We start from the raw sequence: 18,743 nt of genomic DNA on the forward strand, positions 1-18,743 counted from the left end.
ATTAAATTGAGACCAATCCACATCAACCAAATCAATTCAACATATTTTCAAGATAAATTCATGCATATTTATAAGATAACGTTATCACATATCTAAAACCAAGTTTGTTAACCATACTAATGGCTAACTTTACATTCATTTCACGTTAACATTTACTTTATTAGCTTATACATGCCATTGATTTCCAAAATAAAGTTTCTTTATATACCGAAATCCTGAGGTTGACGTGTGATGTGTCTCCGACCAAATTCGACCTCCGAGCTCTTAACACTACAAAACAGGGAAAAAGGAAACAGGGTAAGCACTTTGTGCTTAGTAAGCTCATGTAACAAGAATTATACTTACCTAATATTTTCAATACAATATAATAAACATTCATATATCCATTCAATGCATTATTACCCTAACATGCACAAACTCAACATTCAAGTTAGTACAATAATTTCCATGTATCAATAATATATATACCATGATTGATGAGCTCGTCAATACCATGATTTCCATTTCCTTGTTATTTTTCCATATTTATCCCGTTGAATTTATCGGAATTTCGATGGATTTTCAGAGGTACACATTTATTGTACAATTCCGGGTCCGTCAATTCATATTCATGTGCACACATATCCATTTCAGAGAGCACACTCCCGCGAACCTCAACCTTGCAGCGGGATTACCAGTCCAGGCTCACTACAAGAAAATAGGGTTTTAGCGGCGTTTTTGTTAACAAGCCGCTAAAAACAGAGTAATAGCGGCGCTTTTGGTAAAACGCCGCTAAAAGTCAGAGCAATAGCGGCGCTTTTAGTAAAACGCCGCTAAAAGTCATATAACCCCTAAACCCTTAAACCCCAAAAAAATTATGAACACTAATCTATAATCCATAAAATACTAAACCCCTAACCCTAAACACTAAACTATAACTTTTAAAACATTAAACCCCAAAAAACATCACATGGATGTTGATGTGTATATACATATATATTAATGTAAAAGCTTATGTTCGTAATAAATTATGGAAGCAATACTTAATATTGATTAAATTTATTTATTGGTTTACGGTTTAATATTTAAGGTTTAAGGTCTATGGTTTAGGGTTTTATAGTTTTAGGTTTAATGGCCATGGGTATATAGTATGTTAATTTCAAGTGAATCATATTCAATAATTAAATCCTAAACCCTATAATTAATTATTGTTATCGATAATAGATATCTTGATTTTGATAAAAAAATATTTTTTTATATATTAATAAGGTGTTATATTGTTTAATGGATTAAAGGGATATTTTGTGGAAAATGTTTTAAATGATAAGTTTACCTTTAAATTTTATTTATAGTTTTTTTGTTTATACTATTTTGATATTTATCTATACTAATTAATTAAAATATATATTTATTTATATGAACGAAAATTCTCTACACTCATTTGTGTCTCCACGTTTTTTAATTGTAACTCATTTTCTTTTTAAAATATATATTTGTGTCTCCACGTTTTTTCATTTTCTTTTACACAATTATTGATATAACATCATTTTATATTTATATATTGCATGGATACATAAATATTTATATTTATTCAATATAAAAATATATTGATGTATTTATATTTTTAAATATGTATGATTAAATCAAAATTAAAATTTCAACTATACATTTAAACCACAATTAGAATTTCACGTCTACAATTACACATTAAACTGAAATAAAAAATAAACTCAAAAAATAAAATTTAAAAATTTAAAAATTTAAAATTTAAAATTTAAAATTTAAAATTTAAAATTTAAAAATAAAAAAATACAAAATTTTAAAAATTTGATATTTAATAATTTAGTCCATATTTCAATTAAAAAGTTCAATATTCAAAATTAAAAAAAATTTCAAAAGAGAAAAATAAAAAAAATGTTAAAAATAAAAAAAATTTAAAATTAATCAACACAAAAAATTGAATTATAATGGCATTTTTACTAAAAACGCCGTAAAAAAAATCACCAATTTTTGATTACCCGCTCGTTAATCCCTAAATCCCCCAAATAACTCTCAAAATTTGCCCCCAAATTTCTCATTTCCAGCAACACCAAGTCAATACACCTACACTAATTGTCGATAGTTTTTTTATTAATACAGTTGTTCTTCAATTTCTTTTTCTTTTTCTTTTGGTTTGCAGTTGAATCGTTCAAGTGCCGTATCTGCAAATACACCCTCCAAAATTTGTCATACTTTTCCTGGAAAAGCTCCTGAAATCAGTCCACAATCTTCCCAGTTTCACTTTAGGAACTTTAAAAATCTCCACAAAAGAAAAAAGAAAAGAAAAAAGGAAGAAGACGAAGAAGAAGAATCAGCTTTGCTTCCTTTTTGCTGGGTGTCTATTTACATGGCAGCTCACATTGCCACAGCAATGAAGCCCAAGAACAATAACAGCAACAGTAACAACAACAGCAACTGTTGCAGCAATGGCTACAGCAGCGATGTCAGTAACGGGAGCGACAACAACTCTCGAAGCCCACCTCCATCGCCACCGAAGCCTCGTCTTACTCTGTCCCTGTCGCAGTGCCGCCGTCGGCTGCGTTCCAAGACCAAGTCCTTCGTCCGCCGTGAAAACCTTGGTTCCGGCCTGAACTTCCGGCGTAATCTCCGTTACTTGTTGCTGCTGCCACTTTCGTACATTTCCGGCTTGTTAATGTGTGTCGGTCCGTTTTCATGAATTTTGAGAATTGGGTTGGTTTTTATGAATTGAGGTGGTGATCTGCCAAGCTTATTTTTTCTTGTAAATTGCCACTTGAAGCTGATTGGGTTTGAGTTGGGAAGGTTATTTTGTTCTCATGACTTTGTTGGATGTATTTTCTGTTTTTAGGTTACCCTTTTTTATGGTCTTAATTTCATGTTATAAGGTTTATATTTATGCCCTACAAATGGAGAAAACCATTGATTGTCGCTTATGTTGCATGTTGGAATATGCTAATTCATAGATAGTACTGGTATTTGTTTTGAGTTCTTTTAGACTGATATATACACTATTGGACTCTCAGAGCAAAATCCAAATGGGTAATCTTTTCTGTTGTGTACAAGTTGACCAGTCTACAGTAGCCATTAAGGAGGGATTTGGTAGGTTTGAGGATGTTCTTGAACCTGGATGCCATTGCCTACCTTGGTTTCTTGGAAGTCAACTCGCTGGCCACCTGTCGCTAAGATTGCAGCAGTTGGATGTTCGTTGTGAAACCAACACTAAGGTCTGTATATGTTGTAAATTTTCAGTTATTGACTTATTTGCTTTATAACTTTTAGACGTTTTAGGATGATGAATATAAATGGCCTTTCAGTTTTTGTGTACTTCTATTAGTTTCTCCAACTTTAGCATAAATAGTCATGCTTTTGTCAGTTACTCTATTTCTGGTGGAATTTAAGTGGAGGAGGATATGTTGTTTGAGGTGAAGGGAAAATTCGTGATTATGAAGAAATAAAATGGTCGAATACTTCCATAAATATTCTTGTTATAACGTTTCCCTTCTTCTGATCTTTAATACATTTAGTTATTAGAGCAAGTGTTCCGAAGCTAAATCTGGATGATGTTTTTGAACAAAAGACTGAAATTGCTAAAGCTGTTGAAGAAGAACTTGAGAAGGTAATCAATTTGATTAAGTACATCACATTCTGTGAAAGCCAACCCCACATGTTGTTTTACCCCACATGTTGGTCTAAGGCCTTGTTATGTTAAATTGTTGCAATTTTGAAGCTGACATTTAAATATGTTTTGAATTCTGTTACCCCCTTGTTTTTCTTCCAGGCTATGTCTGCCTATGGGTATGAGATTGTTCAAACACTTATTGTGGACATAGAACCTGACGAGCATGTGAAACGTGCAATGAATGAAATTAATGCTGGTAAAAATAATCTTAAATTTTATGTTAATGGAGTGTTTTTATTTTTATTTCGCTTGTGAAGTGAAACTAGATTTTCTTTTACAATTTTGGCTTTTAGTTAGAATGGGTTTTTCTTTAATCATAATTCTTAAAAAGTTGTCATAAAATAAATTTCTTTCTTGGACAAGGCAGAAAGGGGTAGTAATAAGGAAACTGATCATGAAATTAGAAAGCAAAGAAGCTTGACGGGGATAATGAATGTTGGTGTTTTGAACATTCTACATGGAAAATGATGTTGATAAGAAATTTTGCCTTTATGTATGTTTATTGCTAATGCCTTTATTTTTTCTCCACTTCAATTATATTTGGCTAGTGTCGGTTACAACTCACAACAGAGATAGCAAAAACTTGTTTTTGAAAAGGACCACTCTAGGTTTTTCAGAATCATAATATGGTGACTTAGATAGAGCTAATTTGACACACTTTGTTTATTGTATCAATGATCTACATAAAAAGCCCTCCTACAAGAGGGACATTGGATTAGGAAATAAATTTCTCCTTCAGGTTTCAGTCCCTTTAATAGGATCTAAATATGAGATGTTTCTTTCTTCAATAAGCTCAAAATGCTGCTTCTTGCTGCAGTTGTCCTCTGTGTGGAAATACAAAAGAAGGGTGAAAGTATAGAAACCTTGTCCAAATTTGACGGCTAGAAATCATTTCTCCATGTACAGAACGAGCATAATGGGTAATTCTTACCGAGATTGGTTCTCTCTTAAAGTTCCACAATACTTATATTGGAGTTTAGGAACAGCTATTGTATGATTATTCCTACATGTTAGGGATAACAAATGAAGGGTAGGGTTGAACATAAAATTTATTTCTTGAGAGGGAGGAAATGAGCTCCGGTTTATTTGATAGTTTTTTTTTTGACATACAGAGTCTCCTGGTTCTAGCGGTTACTTGATTGTTGATGCCAATGGTGGTCTAAACCAGCAACGATCTGCGGTATGCTATTATCGTATTTTACTATAGTACTACATTTTGGTTTTCTGCAGTTCTTTTACAGCAAAGGTCTGAATACTTTTCCTAAAGTAAAACAGCATTGCATTCTCTTTTGGTATGGTCTCTGTATAAATGTCTGAACTATTATTCAATTTTTTGCAGCTATTTCGTGCTAATGATGTACGTATGCATTTCCTTTTGTAGTATTGGATATGCAGCTACCAAATTTTATTCACCAAAGTCTGCAAGTATGGTTTGCTTTCATGATCTCTTTCATTTTTTTTCTCTTTCTCTAATAATTCTCCTTAGCTTGTATTCTTCTCTGGTAATAAAACGATGAACCCTTTGGTACAACAAATGCGGACCGCTATTGGCAATGGATAGGCAATCAACTTTAATCTTACCTCCTGTACATCGTCCTTATCGAACTCTTTCTGTTTCAAAACAATCATTGACTCAATCTATTTCCTCAACATTAGTACTTTTGTTTTAATCACATGTATTAATCTATTACAATTTATTCTTATTTTGTTTTATTTATATACATGGTTTCCACAGGAATGAAATTTGATAACATTAATTCATGAAATATGATAAACCCTGTTTTTATATATTCTGAAAGCTCAGAAGAAGGCACTACTGGATCATGTAAAGTTTTATTTTGGCTGCTAACAACGAAAAGGTCTTCTAATTCTCTCATCAAATAGAATTAAAAAGATGAAGTGAAGCTCTCTATCAAATAACTTGTTCACTTAAATTCTTTTTACTTGCCATTATAGATTTTGAACTACTTTAATCTCTGAACTGTTAAAAAACTTAGCTTGTTTTCTTGCTTGTGTCTGCCATTCCAATCTTATCAGGATGATACAATATGTGCCTTCCTATGTGATAATAAATTTGAAACCAAATTCCACAGTTTCACTTTCTTTCATGTTTGATGTGCTAGTATCTTTAGGTTATCTTTGAATGAGAGAAATGAAATGATTTGTTTGGTTGGCTTTATATATATCTATATTTAATGGTAATTGGAGATATGTTTTGAGTGATTAGGAATATTAGTCCTTCTGGTGCATACAGGGTTTCTATTAGTAGTAGTAGTTTTAAGTTGGTTAAGTATTTGTGAGGCAATAGTATGCCCTGAGATCTTATAGATGATGATTGAACCTTCATAGAAAAGGCAAAGATTGAAGCTCAAATCTTAGCTGCTGAAGCATTAGCAAAAATGAAGGCAGAGGTTGAGCTGAAAAAGCAACGGGAAAGAGAAGAGAAGCTGCTGGAATTACATTACAAAAGGTTTTTATCTTTTTCTTGCGTTTTCTTTTTTGTCCTTATTATGTTTATATAGTGGAGGGTTTTAGAGGCTAGAACACTGTAATACCATATAGTATATACAAAATATGAAACAGACCATGCCATTATTTATTGAACAGGTAAAAAACCAATTATTTTTTTTCCCTTTTTCTTAAATTAAAGACCATGCCATTAAGGTAAATGCATATTATTGTTAACTATTAATTATATTAACTATTTATTTTACATTAAATTAATGTTTAAACATAAAAAATAAAATAAGAAACAATCAAAGCAACTGGTTTAACCTGTGGTCCAGTTTCTTTAACATTGGCATTTATGTCATTTAATGTCGAACTTCTACATTTATGTCTTTCATTTTGAATTTTTAGATGATAGTAGTGTCAATCAATTCTTTGTCCCTTGTTATGCTATTAGTTCCTTTGTTTTGTTTTTTCTTTTTTTCTTTTTTTGCCAAAGCCACTTGTCCCAGGTGTCATTTTTTTTATGCATTTCCTTGGCTATGGGGTTTTGCTTGGTAGTTATGCAGCTATTTATTGAAAGTTGAAACTCATGCCTGTTTTATGAATGCTTACATGCATGGCAAGCTGTTGTTAGCCTTTCTTTCTATTATGTTTGTTGCTTTGTATTAGCATTCTCTATGCTACTTGCCCTGCAAAGTTCCAAGTTTCCATTTTTATTAAAGATGGCAATCGGGTATTTGGAAATGTTAATTATCTGATCTTTGGCAATTTTGCCCAGCAGAATTAAGCTAATTTTATGGTTCTATCTTTAATTAATGCATGACTGAGCAATGCTTCCTTTACAGGTCAGTTTCCTGTTTCTTTGTCATGGATGGATGTATTTATTGGAAAATGGGACAAAGTAACTTAATACAAAGAAATTTTACATTTGATTTTCTATGCCTTTTAGATCACCTCTAATTTTAAGATTGATTGCAAATGCCTTTTTTCATTTTTTACAACTTTTTCTGACCAACAATTTATTTGTTACATATATGTTTTATTTTATTTTAATCGTTAATTGTATGTCACTAATGCTTAATTGTTATAATTTTTTACATAAATGTTTTTTTTTTTTACTCGAGGCTAAGAAGTTAGCATCACAATATCAAAAGGAAGCGGACAAATGCAATTCGGGTATGGAGACGTGTGAAGAAGTAAGGGAGAAAGCTGAAGAAGCACTATCGGCTCAAATGAAATTAACAGCAATGTGGGAAATAAGAGCTCGTCAGAAAGGGTGGAGAGAAAAGGTCGCCAAATCTAATGCATTTCCTTATTTCATTTAAGTAACTTCATTATAATGTCTTATTTTATTGATATTTTTATATTTAATCTAGTTTTTATTATTTATTTTAGTTTTGATTCTAAATTTTTATTTTTATTTTAATATTTAAGATAACTTGAGTTCTAACTTTTAGATTTTAAATGTGTTATTAATTTATTATTTTAAATTCTAAATTTAAATTCATTTATTTTTGTATTTAGTTTTAAAGTTAAAATTTTAATAGAAAATTTTTATATTTATATCATTCAATATTTTGATAATGAATTTTAAATTTTTTATATTTTTCATGACTTTTATATTTTTTTTTTGAATTTCATGACCTTTAGCGGCGTTTGTGGGAAAAGCGCCGCTAAAGGGTCGTGACCTTTCAAAAGCGTCGCTAAAGGCCTAAAAAAACGCCGCTAAAAGTCAGTTTTGCTGTAGTGGCTAAATCCCCTGCAATATAAACTTATAGAGTATTGTCGGGATTACCAGTCTAGGCTAAATCCCCTGCAACGACAATTACTTTAATGAGCTTGGATCTGAATTACCAGTCTAGGCTAAATTCAGACCCTAATTCGGATTACCCGTCCGGGCTAAATCCATTTTACACATATTCTTCGGGAGGGCTATATCAGGATAGGATCGCCTGTCCGGGCTAGATCCTTTTTACCGTCAATTCCTTTTCAGAGATCCATCGAATTTTCCTTTCATTCAACCGGGATTTCTTCCCATTTTATCAAATATATCAATGTTTCATTAATTTTCATACAATGAACATTCAAATCATATTCACATCAATAACATACAATCTCAAGAATTTAAGAATATAATTCAAGTTACATGAACTTACCTTGATACTTGTTTGTAAACAATAAAAATCTACTAATCCCGAACTTTTTCCTTTCCTCGATCTAGCTTCGTATTTGAATCTTCTGGATCTAAATAAATAAATTTAATTATCAATTTAATACATTTCATGTTCATACGCAACATTCTCTATAATTCAACTATTATTTATAGTTCATTCAAAGCTCTCTACTTGAGTCATAGTCACTAAATTATTTTTATCTTGAGCTAAAGAACTCCAAATTAGGATCCAATAATTTTCTCTGAAACTAGACTCACATATCTTCTTACCATAAAATTTTCAGAATTTTTGGTTTAGCCAATAAGTACAGTTTATTCTTTAAAGTCACCCCTGTTCTTCTGTCCAACAGTTCTGACCCTTCTTCACTAAAAATTAATGATCTCTTCATACAGAATTTGGATGATGTTTCCATTTATTTCTCTTGAAAATAGACTCATTCAGGATTCTATACATATAAATTTAAGCCCCTAATTATTTTTATTCAATTTTTTATGATTTTTCAAAGTCAAAACAGGGGAATCCGAATTCATTCTGACATTGTCTCACAAAATTTATTATATCTCAAAATTTATAAATCCATTGCTTACACCGTTTATTCTATGAGAAACTAGACTCAATAAGCTTTAATTCCATATTTTTTTTCATCTTCTAATTCGATTTCTACAATTGATGGTGATTTTTCAAAGTTAGTCTACTGCTGCTGTCCAAACTGTTTTTGTGCAAGCTGTTTATTACCATTTTTCCCCTAAGCTTTTAATAAATGATAATTTCGTCTCTACTCAATTAGCCTCTCAATTGAGCTGATTTTTCTCAATTAACATTTTATTCTATCACCTTAAACTAGTTTACAACCTTTAGGAATCAGAATTTCAGCAATAGACTTTAATTCCAAGCATTTTTACAATTAAGTCCTAAAAATCAATTTCTATTGAAATTACCTAATAAAATCATCTCATAAACAAATTAAAGCTTTAATTTCATTCTATTTCATCATAATCTTACAGCACTCAACCATGGTGACCTTAAATTTCATCCATGAAATCAAAAACTAATGAATTTAATAGTAGGACCCAGTTGCAAAAGTCTTAGAAACACAAAAATTACAAGAAAAATGCAAGGATTAACTCACTTGGTGCAAAAATTATGAAATACCAGCTTAGAGAACCCTCCTATGGCGTTTTTAGCTGCTGGAATTGAAGAGAAATGAAGAGAAATCTAGATATTTCCTATTTAGTCCTAGCTTTATTTAGTTAATTTTGCAATATTCCAATTTTACCCTTAATTTATCAATTTTTCTGCTGATTTCATACCCTTGCAGTCCAGCCCAAATAACTTTTGGGTCTAATTGCCTTTTAAATCCTTTCTCATTAGACTCTTGAGCTATTTAATCATTCTAGCAACTTTTACACCTATTACAATTTAGTCATTTTCATTTAATTGACTACCCAAACATTAAAATTTCCTAACGAAATTTTAATACCACATTAATAACATTTCATAAATATTTATAAAATTATTTTTGACTCGGTTTTTCGAGATAGAGGTCTCGATACCTTGTTTTTACCCAATTTCTTCAATAATTTCTTTTTCTATCTAATCACTAAATTGGTAAAATTTTTCTATCAATATTTTCATACGATTTTCCTATCATATCAATTTTCAAGCAAAAATATTGAAATAAATTTCTCTTTAAATCGGATCTATGATTACGAAACCATTGTTCCGATAACCTTGAATTTAGGCCATTACAACGGGAGTCGCCACCGATCTTGATTTGGTGTGATCGGATCACCTTTGTTTTAATAAAACAATTTTAGTTTACTAAAACGGCATTTTGGTCTACGAAATCCAAGAGAATAGATTCGGGAGTCGGTTACGTGCGAGGAAGGATTAGCACCCTCGACACGCCCAAAAATTGGTACCGAATTGATTAGTTAATGTCTTAATGTCTAAAGTTGAAAATCGGGAATGGATTTTAAAATACGATCCTTTTTTATTGACGTCGATTTTAAAAACGCTTGAGTTAGCTCAAAATGATTATTAAAGATTTCCTCGTCTCAAGATATCGGAGTTTCACATCCCGTAAGTTAGGACGCAATACCATGAACTCCCGAGCGCAAGTGTATCTTCATTTAAATTGGGATTCCGTGCATTTTGAACCCAAAAGGATACTTAGCTATTTAGAATCAACGAGAGAGTCGAAACCCCGTAAGTTAGGGCACAATTCTTCGATGTTTCAAAACGCGAAACATTGCCTTGTTTCGAAATTTTGTTTTTGAAATAATAGCGAATACGATATTTAAACAACATGTGTTATTTATTTAGGTTAAAATAAAGTGATTTATTGGATAAACGTATTGGGGTTTAACTTGAGGCAATGGCATGGAATGAAGTATAGTGCGACATGGAACAATTATTCATGCATAAAATATTCCACAAGCGTATGGCAATAATATGAATACGAGTAAGCAAATTTACATGCATGCAATAGCAATAATTTCACAACATACGTTATTTAACATTAAGCTTAATAAACATAGAAACGAAGTAATAGTATGAAACAACTTAAATCAAATAATAAGATAATCTTAAATATAAAATATATATGTAAAAGGTTTAAGATAAGTACTATAAAAGCAACTTAAAGTAAGTGATAAAAATAATTTAAAACCATTAATGCAAAGTCTAAAATAAGTAATACGTAAAAAATAAATAAAAAATAATAATATACATGGTATATAAAAAAGACAACTTAACATAAATATATGTATATAAAGAATAAATAATGTATAAAGAGTTTAAGATAAAAACATAGGGAAATTCAAAAATAAGTGATCCATACAAAAAGAAGTTTAAGAACAAATATTCTATAAACTTAAAACAATAAGCTATTCAAAAATAATATATAAAAAGGTTTTAAAATAAATAAATAAAAAGCAAATGTAAAGTGATTAACATATATATAATAATTCAAAACGACTTATGTAAAAAAAGGGTTTAAAATAAATGATATGTAAGGTAATTTAAGATAAATAATGAAAATAAGTTTAAAATGAATATTATGTAGTGAGAAATTTAAAATAAGTAACATACAAAACATTTTAAAAATAAATGGTATATAAAAAATAGATAATACATATAAAAATTTGAAATTGATAATATATATGAAAAAAATTAAAGTAAACAATAAAACAATTTAAAATGAATAATACATAAAACAAGTTTAAAATAAATAATGTATAAAGCATTTTAAAATTTATAATACACAAAGCAAATTAAAGAATGACATATATGAATAATTTTAAAATAAATAATATATAAATTAATTTAAAAATAATTAATAAGAAGTTTAAAATATATGATACGCAAAATAATTAAAAATAGACAATATAATTATATTTTATAATAGTAACAGTTCAAGGGTAATATAAAGAGAGTCATTTGAAATATATAATATACAATAACTTAAAATATAAAATAATTTGAAATATATATATATAACAAAACAATTTTTAAAGAATTATAAAAATATAAAAAGCTTGAAATAAACTATATGTATACATATATACAATGGGTAAGGAATAAAGAAATAAATAATACATATAAAATAGATTAAAGTGGCATATATACATAAAGTAAGTTAAAATAAATAATAAGAATTTGAATAAATAGTACATTAAAATAAGTTAGAATAGATATAAATAAACAACATATAAAATATTTGAAATAACATATAAATGAAACAAAAAAAAGAGTTAATAAATGAATTAAATAGATTTAGGACATGGCTAAAAACAAATTAAAATTCGGGTATAAAAGTATAAATATTGGATAGTTAATTAGGGATCAAAACGAATACCAAACAAGATCTGAGGGCCAAATTTAAAAAAACAAAAGAAGATAGAAAATGGGGGTTAATTGAACGAGGTTGCGAGAGAGGAGGACTAAACGCAGAAATTTCCCTTTTAGGGAAAGTGCACAGACCCCACCCCCTAAACGACGTCATTTCAAGGGTGAAATAAAACCCAAATTTCATTCACTCTTTTTGATCTGCCGTTCTCTTTTGTTTTCCAAGGAAAAAACAAAACACTCTCTCCCCCTTTTGTCTTTCCAACGATCGGGCTCCTTCACCGCCCACCGTACCACCACCGTTTTCAGTGGCCGGTGACGCGCAACAATAGGTATTTCAACCCCATTTTTGGGACCCTTTGAAGGCCGAGTTTTCAGCCAAACAATGCGGAAATGAAAGGGTCTCTCCCTCTCTAAACGACGCGACCCCGACGACGGAGGAGGGATCTCCGGCGACGAAGCCCCGAGCGATTCCGGTGAGGCCCTCTACTCCCTCCTTTTATTTATTTTTGTGCCCACTTTATTTAATAGATTTGCAAGTAAAGATAAAAAGAAACTAAAAGAGATTAGCAATGAAATGAAAACAAAGAGAATAAATTGGAAATCACCCTTTTTTTTATCTGTTTTGCTCTTGATTTTTATTGTTAAATGTTCGTGTCCCCCCCCCCCCCAAAAAAAAACCTACAAATGGATGTTTCGACTTTTATAACCGAATTACATAGATTCGTTTTTTGTTTTTTTCCTTCTTGTCTGCTATTTTTTCTTCTTCGTTTCTTGTGTTTCGCGTGCTAGTTTCGTCTTGCAGGTGTCAGACGCGTGGAAGGCCGGTGGTTGGTGCCCTGGTGGTGGCGCGCGTGATGGCCAAGGGCAGAGGGGGGAGTGGCGGCTGAACTTTGGTGGCTAGGGTTAGGGTGGCTGCTGAAAAAAAGTTTAAGATAGTGGGCTGACTTAGGCTTTAGGGTTTTAGGTTATTAGGTTTATTTTGGGCTAAAATCTGGGTATTAGGTTTTAATTAGGTTTTGTTTTAATTTTGGGCCATGTATTGGACTATTTTTTTGTTTATTTGGTTTGGGTTCTTTTAGGCCAAAATTGGCTATTACAGAGTATATCAAAATAAATATAAAAAATGAGTAATTATTTTTAACGCATAAATTGTAGACAAATCAATATATTTTAATTACTTTTTACAAATATAATTATAAGTCAAAGTTAAACATAAATAATGCATATTTTAGAAAAATATAATTAAAATGAAACCAATGCCAATTACAACATTCTTTTTGTTATTTTAACTTTTCTTTTAAAAGATTGCTATTTTAACCTAATCCACTGTCCTAGCTAATCAGCCTATTAGGTAAAGCCTTTCCTGGTATTGATGGGTATAAAAGGCTGCAATAAAGCCACAATATTGGAAGGTTTGGGCTTCTCAATTATTTGAATTGGATTTAATATTTTTAATTTCATATATTTATATATTTAAATTTTTATTTTATTTATAGTGTAAATTATTTTTTATATTTCAATTTTATATTGGGAAATTTTATGTTTTATTATTTATTTTAGTTATTTTTAATGCATATCTATATTTTAAATAGGCGTATGCAAAATAAAATTTTTTAATATTGAAGTATTTTGTTGAGTTTGGTGTTACCCGATAAGCAGATCAAACTAATTTATGAATTTATCAAAAATATTTTATTATTTCAACTTTTTTTATAAAATTATTTAAATTTATTTTGACCATATTGCGAGTTCTTTATAATCTAATAATAATATAATAATAAAATAAATGAATAAATAAATAAATGTGATAAACCCCCGCCGGAAACCTCAACTTTTCGTTGTTTAAAAGACGGAGTTGTGAAAAGCCCCTCACTCACTTAGATCTCGCGAGACTCCCCACCAACCATTTCCTCCCCGATGGCTGCTTTTTCGCTTTTGCCCTCCGCCCATATTGCGCCTAAACCCACGCTTCATTTCATCAAAGCCTCCACTTCCGATCTCCCCAAAACCTCTCCATCACCACCGTCGACGAAGCCTCAACTCCCATCCCTCAAGCCCCATTACAACATCCGCGAAGAAGCTCGTCTCCACAACGCCGCCACCGTTACCACCAACCACCCTCGCTTCTCCGCTAAATACGTTCCGTTCACCTCCATCACCGATCCTTCCTCCTCCGACGAATCCTACTCTCTCGACGAGATCGTTTACCGATCTCAATCTGGCTCCCTCCTCGACGTCCAGCACGACATGTCCGCCCTCAAACACTTCGACGGCGCTTACTGGCGAAACCTCTTCGACTCACGTGTCGGAAAGACTACTTGGCCGTTCGGTTCCGGTGTCTGGTCGAAAAAAGAATGGGTATTACCTGAAATCGACGATGATGATATCATCTCTGCTTTTGAAGGTAACTCTAACCTCTTCTGGGCTGAAAGGTATGGCAAAGACTTCTTAGGAATGAATGATTTATGGGTGAAACATTGTGGGATTAGCCATACGGGTAGCTTTAAAGATTTGGGCATGACTGTTTTAGTTAGTCAAGTTAATAGGTTGAGGAAAATGAATAAACCAGTAGTTGGAGTTGGCTGTGCTTCTACAGGGGATACATCAGCAGCATTATCTGCTTATTGTGCAGCTGCTGGGATTCCTTCTCTTGTATTTTTACCGGCTAATAGGATTTCCATGGCTCAGCTTGTTCAACCCATTGCAAATGGTGCATTTGTTTTGAGTATCGATACTGATTTCGATGGATGTATGCAGTTGATTAGAGAAGTAACGGCTGAATTGCCGATTTATTTGGCGAACTCCCTGAATAGTTTGCGGCTTGAAGGACAAAAAACGGCTGCTATTGAGATTTTACAGCAATTTGATTGGGAAGTTCCAGATTGGGTCATTGTTCCTGGTGGAAATCTTGGAAATATTTATGCTTTTTACAAAGGATTTTCAATGTGCAAAGAGTTGGGACTTGTTGATAAGATTCCTAGGTTGGTCTGCGCCCAAGCTGCGAATGCGAATCCGTTGTATTTGTATTTCAAGTCTGGTTGGAAAGACTTTCAGCCTGTGAAAGCGAAAACAACATTTGCCTCTGCTATCCAGATTGGTGATCCAGTTTCCATTGATAGAGCAGTATATGCCTTGAAGAATTCGAATGGGATTGTTGAGGAAGCGACAGAGGAAGAGTTAATGGATGCCATGGCACAAGCTGATTCCACTGGGATGTTTACTTGCCCACATACAGGGGTGGCATTGACTGCACTGAATAAGCTTAGGAGAAGTGGGGTTATTGGTCCTACTGATAGGACAGTGGTGGTGAGTACAGCCCATGGGTTGAAATTTACACAGAGTAAGATTGATTATCACTCTAAGAATATCAAGGACATGGCTTGCAGATTGGCAAACCCTCCTGTGCAAGTCACTGCAGATTTCGGGTCGGTAATGGATGTTTTGAAGAAGTATTTATTAAGTAAATCTCATTAACTTGATTGGCAAACCCGAATTTCGGGTCGGTAATGGATGTTTTGAACAAATATTTATCAAGTAAAGCTCATTAAGCCGATTAATATGAGCATGATTAGACTTGCTCATGTTGTGCTTTTATATTGCTGTGTTTAGGCTTTATTGTTGTTGTTATTTCAATGTATTTTTGTTTTCATTAGGGCCTTCTTGTTAGGATTGTAGCTTTGAGGAGAGAAAACAATAACATCTTAGCAAAGCTTACCGATTTTGAAGGGATCTCTACCATTTGAATTTAATGGCATTTTAAATCTTTATATTGCTTGGTTTAGGCATTTTGATTTGTTTTATTCCTTGGCCTATTAACATAGTCCGTTGATTCCTCAATTATTGTTCTTCAGAAAAAGTTCAAACGACATCCAAAATCCAAACAAAGAAAGGACATTATATGATTGATTGCCTTTTATTTCACACCAAAAAAAATCCCAAATTTACAATAATATCTAATACATGAAACAACAAAAAATCACCTATAACAATTTGAATAAATACATACATTGTAATCGTACTTAATGAAAAAATGACAGAAAAGAAAAAGAATCCTGTGATTTAACTTCTTCTGTGCATGTAAGAGTGACAATGAATAACTCAAATCAACAAATTTTCAGGAAAAAAAAAATACTAAATGAGTCATAGGGTTCTGCTTCTTACACAGTGCTTGGGCCTGGATCAAGGCCGAGATTAGACCTCCCTTTGACAGAGTTTATCTTCTCCAGCTTCAAACCAGCCCTGAACCTTGCAATGAAATTATCAGCTTTGGTATTCACATCTGGGCTTGGACAAAACAATGGGCCTGCCGTCGATTCTCCGCCGTCGACACCACCGGTTTTATTTCCATCCGCAGGGCTCGATTCACCGCTTAATGGATCATCCAAATCAGGTGACCCACTCCTTGAACTGTTGATGCTTTTTAATCTGACGAAATCACCATGTACTTCGAACTTCCACGCCGGCATTTTAAACGGTGGAGGGGGTGGCGGCGGAGGGATTGTATTGAACGGCGATTCGTTACCACTTTCGACGTTCTCTTCGACATTGTTGACGTTTCGTATCTTGACTGGCAAAGGAGGTTTCTGGATCGTCGTTACAGGTGGTTTATTGGGTTCTCTTTTTGATGCACGCGCTTCCATTGACGGTGGCAGCGTTGGAGGTGGAGAGGTTGAATGATGCTTTCTGGCTTTGTTTTTCTTGGAAGAGAAGATGTTATAGAACGATGGTAGTGGTGGAGGCGGCGGCGGCGGCGGCGGTGATGGGGGTGGATATAAAGGAAGTGTTGCAAGGTTGAAGAATTCATCAAGGTTTTCCACGCTTCTTTGCCTTTGCTTCTTCTTTTTTCTTCTTAACGAAGTTAAGAATTCTTTAGTCACTCCACCTCTCTTTTTCTCACTCTTCTTAAATCTCTTTTCCGACCCAGATATTGGCGGAGGTGGAGGCGGTGGAGGAGGTGGAGGTGGTGAAGCTGGTGGCTTGGTTGGCGGCGGTGATGATGGTGATGGAAGAGAATACTTGTTTGTTACGTCACTGTACGCGACTTCCTTACGTTCACTTCTCTCCCTATGTCGAACATCTTCATAAGGCCGCTTAGGTTTCCTTCTAACAGCCTTAGGAGGCTGCGGTGGAGGCGACTGAGGCGGCGTTGGACACGATGCTGCTGCTGCTGCTACAGGTGGTGGAACTGACACTAGCTGCGGAGACGTACGATGAACAGTATCAACAGCTATATCCTTTAAGTTTTTTAAGTAAACTTGTTCTTCATCATGCTCCCGCCTCGACCTACTCCGGTAATTATACAACCCAGTATCATCATAAAACCTCCACCGATCATCGCCGTTCATTGTCCAAGTAGATTCCTGACGTAGATCTGGATATGAACTGCTGCTTCTCATCCTCCGCAGCGAGTTATACGCCGTCCGATCTGATGACAACGCGTGATCGTAACTCCATTGACCTGGAGTTGAGCTTCGAACATGATGGTCAACAACATGTCTTGGCGTCGAAGAAAACTTGTAATCTTGGTAAGAAGAAGTTGGGGTCTCATTGGCATCATTGTCGCCGTTGCTTTTGCTAAGAAAAGCACAGATAATGGCGAAAAGTACGAGGACTAGGTTGAGGGAATCCCATGATTTTTTAACGAGTTGTGGCTTGAATATTTTGGAAGTGAAAGACAAGAAGGAAGGGATGATGATGAAGATAAAAGCGAATGCGACGGCTAATAAGAGGATAATAACAATACCGGTATTGAACAAGAGATGGCGGCGGCGGAGGCGGCGGCTGTCGGTGGTTTGGAGCCAAAATGGGGTCATGTCTTCATCGAATTCCTCCATTTTTTTTTAAATGTGAGATAAGGGAAGTTTTGGCTAAACTCTTTTAAGCTTTTTGCTTTGTTGTTGCTTGCTTTGCTCGATTTGCCTTTTGGGTTTGGTTTTGGGTAATGCCTTTTGTTTTTCGAGTATGCTTTGCTTTCTTGCTTATATAAACCAATGATTAAGTGTAGTAGAGAAGACATGTAAATTAATTATTTTTATTATTTTTATTTTATGTTGAAAAAATTGGAAGTCTTATTATTTTTATATTGGAATATGAGAGAGAGTCTTATTTTAATGTAATAATGTTGGATATTTTGAAATTAAAAAATTACTTTAAAGGACAAGAAGAGAAATTAATAAAATAAATATTATTACAATAACTAGATGATGCCTTCACATGAAACACTGTCCTGTCCTTGTAAGAATGACACCCCAAAAGCAAAGAATAAAGTGTATTCCCCCTTGCAATAACAAAAGATATGTAACTAGGTAAAACCATCGTTACATTATATTTTATTTTATTTATTAAGAAAATCGATTTATACACTAAAATGATTATTTTGTTAAAAAATTGATTAATTTTTAATTTTAAAAATTAGTTATTGCATGTTAGCATAAGATGCACATAACATAATAAATATAATTATTTGATTATTCTATCAGCTATATTATAATTTTAATAATAAAAATAAATAAATTTTTTAATAAATAAGATTAATTTGATTTTTTTAAATAAATGAGATAAAATGTAACATAACTCTTAATATAAAGACT

At 32.8% G+C, this 18,743-nt stretch overlaps 2 protein-coding genes and 1 long non-coding RNA gene across 11 annotated transcripts; 2 read left to right on the plus strand and 1 right to left on the minus strand.

Moving 5' to 3' along the window:
• The first annotated feature begins 1,964 nt into the window (after nt 1-1,964).
• LOC107897424 (uncharacterized) lies at nt 1,965-7,521 on the plus strand. 9 transcript variants are annotated; one of them, XR_005903708.1, is made up of 9 exons: nt 1,980-2,618; nt 3,021-3,221; nt 3,522-3,613; nt 3,776-3,872; nt 4,494-4,596; nt 4,789-4,856; nt 5,016-5,101; nt 6,026-6,146; nt 7,252-7,521. It is a non-coding gene; the product is annotated as an uncharacterized lncRNA (long non-coding RNA). The 9 variants fall into 9 exon arrangements; XR_005903707.1 differs by having other exon boundaries at nt 2,003-2,799; XR_001684152.2 differs by having other exon boundaries at nt 1,965-3,221.
• Nucleotides 7,522-12,340: 4,819 nt separating this feature from the next.
• LOC107897428 (threonine synthase, chloroplastic) lies at nt 12,341-15,920 on the plus strand. Its single transcript, XM_016822878.2, has one exon. The coding sequence runs from the start codon at nt 14,071-14,073 to the stop codon at nt 15,625-15,627; it is 1,557 nt and encodes a 518-aa protein (XP_016678367.1). The 5' UTR covers nt 12,341-14,070; the 3' UTR covers nt 15,628-15,920.
• A 123-nt stretch (nt 15,921-16,043) lies between these two features.
• LOC107897427 (bromodomain-containing protein 4) lies at nt 16,044-18,200 on the minus strand. The gene has a single exon (XM_016822877.2). It carries the CDS (start codon nt 17,985-17,987, stop codon nt 16,311-16,313), a length of 1,677 nt encoding a protein of 558 aa, XP_016678366.1. The 5' UTR covers nt 17,988-18,200; the 3' UTR covers nt 16,044-16,310.
• Between the last annotated feature and the right edge of the window lie 543 nt (nt 18,201-18,743).

Source organism: Gossypium hirsutum, chromosome A10, assembly GCF_007990345.1.
Source record: "Gossypium hirsutum isolate 1008001.06 chromosome A10, Gossypium_hirsutum_v2.1, whole genome shotgun sequence".
Classification (NCBI taxonomy): Eukaryota; Viridiplantae; Streptophyta; class Magnoliopsida; order Malvales; family Malvaceae; genus Gossypium; species Gossypium hirsutum.